At 46.6% G+C, this 4,252-nt stretch overlaps 1 protein-coding gene across 1 annotated transcript in view; it reads left to right on the top strand.

Annotated features, from left to right (window-relative positions):
• Positions 1-2,776: 2,776 nt before the first annotated feature.
• The window catches only part of LOC138968025 (putative uncharacterized protein DDB_G0282129), a 1,512-nt gene continuing 36 nt past the window's right edge, over positions 2,777-4,252 (top strand). Inside the window, exon 1 of the mRNA XM_070340585.1 lies at positions 2,777-4,252. This exon is cut by the window's right edge and continues 36 nt beyond it. Coding sequence (XP_070196686.1) covers positions 2,777-4,252 — 1,476 coding nt within the window.

The raw sequence follows: 4,252 nt of genomic DNA, 5'->3' as shown, positions 1-4,252 counted from the left end.
CTCACCTGTGAAAAATGCTCGAACATCTTTGACGATTGTTTGGCTTGCGGCAAGAAAATCACGGGGACCGTCCGCACATTTCTGTCGTAAAAGTGAGTAATTATTATTTTGTGTCAACACACACAGCCACCAATTTTTCCACCACTACCCCCCCTGTCCAGGCAGAATATTGAAATGAAATTGGAAGGAGAGAGAGAGAGAGAGAGAGAGAGCCGGCCAAAGACTATACACACAACAAGGGGGGAAAAAAAAAAGACAAGACATTTTTCTGAGGAAGACAATAAGACTGGAGCCTCAACATATAGTAGTCTAAAAACAAACCCATATACTACTACTACTACTAACGGATAGTGCCGCAAGGGGAGATAACAAATAATGATGGGTCCTTCCACAAAGCTGCATCATTGTACCCAAAAAAAAGCGTGACACGACACACTGCTTCGTGAAAATTGAAAGTGTCTGAAATAAACAAATTGAACTAGTGTGTCAACCGTCAACAAACAAACATCATCGTCTGTGTGAACAAATCCATTTAACATTGAGTTTACCGTCATGTAGCTGAACAACGATGTAGGATTTAGACTGGTGGGAGGGAGGAGCTAACAAATCATCGCCTATTTTCGCCGCCGCGGCGCACTTGACGTCAGCGGGCATGTGCTTTTGTGACCCGTGATTCGATTGGTCCGCCGGCTGGGCCGGCTTGTGAATGAATGTGTTGTGAATGGAATTCTTTTTGTGGTGACGCCCCGTCATTGATATGCGACTCTGAAGCAAGCCGCCGGGCCCGGTAGCAAGGCAAGCCAGCCCAGCCCAGCCCAGCCACAGCCGCTGCGCCACGTCTGACTCTATATCGATTTTTTTTGACTGTACGGGCAAATTTGCCGCACGGTTGTTTCCCTCCCCCCTTGACATCTCTCCCAACATTTCGTACGTTTCTTTTCGCGATTTTCACTTTTTGAGCAAAAGTCCGCGCCCCAAAATAATATCAGATCCCGGGCCAAGTTGTTCTTCCGTTCTTCTTCTTTCTCCCCCCTTCCCCTCCAGGGTGTGTGTGTGTGTGTGTGTGTGTGTGTATAAATGCCGTACGGGTCAGCTCGAAGGGACACTTGGCCTCACAACCACTACACGAGAGGAGGTTGTTCTTGTCTCAGTTGAATGGTTCTCCTACTACTACCACTCATTATGGGGGCGAGGACGCCCCCATTCTATACGGATAGTTTCGAGGTTGACCATGGGCAGCGCCATTTTGTTGTGAAATACGTCATCAGTTTGTGTACACAGGAAGTTGTGACATCCGTCACCCTATGGGAGGGGTGACGTCAAAATTGTTCATCTGTAGAAAGTTGTGAAATCCGTCACCCTATGGGAGGGGTGACGTCAAAATTGGTCATCACAGAGTTTGTGTAACACAGGAAGTTGTGAAATACGTCACCCTATGGGAGGGGTGACGTCAAAATTGTTCAACAAAAACATGATATGTCGCTTTGTGCAGGGTCAACTGCAACAAACTCAAACCGAGCCATTCATACCTAGCTGTATTTGAGTGACTTATATACCCGACATTTTTATTTCTTATTTTTAGCACAGGTGTAGGAAAAATCATGAACCAAAATGTTATTTATTTTCTAATTTAACATTTTTTTTACAAATATGACCATGGTCTTTTAAACATACAGTGACATTAAACATTGTTATGTTAAAAAAAAGAAAAAAGAAAAAAAGCTTTTGTGCACAAATCAGAAAATACATTGTACATTTTACCTACAGGCCAAACCGTGAGTGTCTGTGGCAAAGCCCGACCCAGGAAATTGCACTGATCTAAATTGTCAAGAACAGGCGCTTGCATTTGGATGTGTCCAATGATAGTAGGTTTGGTTGTGATCAATCAGAATAATGTAGGAATAAAAATGTATGACAGTTTAGTATGATGACATGTAATTCACATATGCTGAAATATGATATTATACATCATGTAATATTATTATGGCTGTTGCCATGACCATGAAACCCAACAAAGGTTTAATGTAATGTAATTCAAAATACCAAAACCGAGCACCTATTAATCTCGTCTTTGCGCGTGAAGATTGAGGCCGTCTGCCAGTAGCGGTTAGGTCATACAGTGGAACCCCTCTCTAGCGACCTTTAAAATGTTGACAAAAATCGGTCCTTGTGGAGGGGGGTCCTTACAGAGGGCGGAGTCAGGGGGCCACAAAGAAAGTCAGATTTAAAAAAAAAAAGAAAACAGAGAAGTTTGAGTTGCTGACGACCGTTCCCTCTGAAAGCAAACTGCTTCGATTTCATGTTTGTCCTTGGTGTCCACCAGTTCTGGTGCATGTACTACCCTGGCCAAGTTTCCTCTCAAGACATCAAAGAGACCGCCCCAGTATACTCTACAGCCTCTGGGCGAACCACCTCTCATAGCTAAAACTGGGTCAATGACCCCTGGGAAGAAGGTCAGTGTCTATAAAATTTTACTCCTAGGCCTGCGGCCAGGGGGGTGGGGGAGTATACCGGTACCATTTGAGAATCAGACCAAATGAGAATTGAACCATTTGAGAACATCCTTTTTTTTCAATCACTACATCGAAGGCCTGCGGCCCGGGGTTCACATGGGTTGGTTTGTTTGTTTGTTTCAAACCCACACCCATATACACACATTTCCCATTTAAACCATTTGTCGGCCCCCTGTCGATATTTATCGACTAAGTTCCTTGTACTAATAGTACTACCAATACTACTTGTACTTAAAAGTACGTTCTTTTTTCTTAACAGTATGATGGCTAGTAACACACGGAGCAACGACGACGGCGGCCGCTGTGGCACGGTGGTACCGACCAGCACTGCGACGATGATAACAAGAGGTCAAAAGCGAAAACTTCATCGACATAATACAGTATGGAACATCCAGAAAGACCACGATGAACAGCAACAACAACAACAAGAACAACAAGAACAACAACAAGAACAGCAAGAACAACAACAAGAGTCTAGTGGTGGTGTTGTTGCTACCCCGTGGCAGCGCCCACTGAGAAAACAATTAAAACCCCAAAAAATTGTTAAATTTGCCACCACCACCATTACTACTACCACTACCACCAACACCGCCAACAACAGCAGCACCAGCGTGGATGACAAACAACAACAACAACAACAACAGCAAGAGCCCGTCGTCGTCACCGCGGCCACAGCCACGCCGCAGTTTTCCGAAGAAGGGATGTCAGCGATAGCACCATCCACGGCGGCCCCGCTGGACACCATCACCACCACCATCAACAACAACAACAACAACAATAGCACCAGCGTGGATGACAAACAACAACAACAACAACAACAACAACAACAACAGTTGGATGAAGTTTTTCCAGACATCAATGATGAAATCGAACTCGACTGCGAAGACGATGATTTTGACGAGGAACCGATGGTACATGACGCGGAACAAGACGTCGACTCTGCGATCGCCGCCACCACCACCACCGTGACCAGTCAACCACCGCCAGCACCACCCGCGGCAGCAGCCCCAGACGTCATCAACAACACCGACGATGACGACGACGAAAAAACCAATTCCAAAGAGCAACAACAGCAACAACAACAACAACAACAACAACAACAACAGCAAGAGCCCGTCGTCGTCACCACTGCCACAGCCATGCCGCAGTTTTCCGAAGAAGGGATGTCAGCGATAGCACCACCCACGCGGGCGGCCCCGCCGGACACCATCACCATCATCAACAACAACAACAACAACAACAACAACAACAACAACAACGATGACGACGACGATGACGACGACGATGACGACGATGACGACGACTGTTATTATGTCTGCAGTAGTAGCGAAGACGAGACATACCCGAGCCCACCAACGCTGCCGGACCCCAACACCAACGCCACAACAACAACCAATTCCAAAGAGCAACAACAGCAACAACAACAACAACAACAACAACAACAACAACAGCAAGAGCCCGTCGTCGTCACCACTGCCACAGCCATGCCGCAGTTTTCCGAAGAAGGGATGTCAGCGATAGCACCACCCACGCGGGCGGCCCCGCCGGACACCATCACCATCATCAACAACAACAACAACAACAACAACAACAACAACAACAACAACAACGATGACGACGACGATGACGACGACGATGACGACGATGACGACGACTGTTATTATGTCTGCAGTAGTAGCGAAGACGAGACATACCCGAGCCCACCAACGCTGCCGGACCCCAACACCAACGCCACAACA

The sequence above is a fragment of the Littorina saxatilis genome, linkage group LG6, assembly GCF_037325665.1.
Source record: "Littorina saxatilis isolate snail1 linkage group LG6, US_GU_Lsax_2.0, whole genome shotgun sequence".
Classification (NCBI taxonomy): domain Eukaryota; kingdom Metazoa; phylum Mollusca; class Gastropoda; order Littorinimorpha; family Littorinidae; genus Littorina; species Littorina saxatilis.
This window is presented reverse-complemented; position numbering and strand designations above follow the sequence as displayed.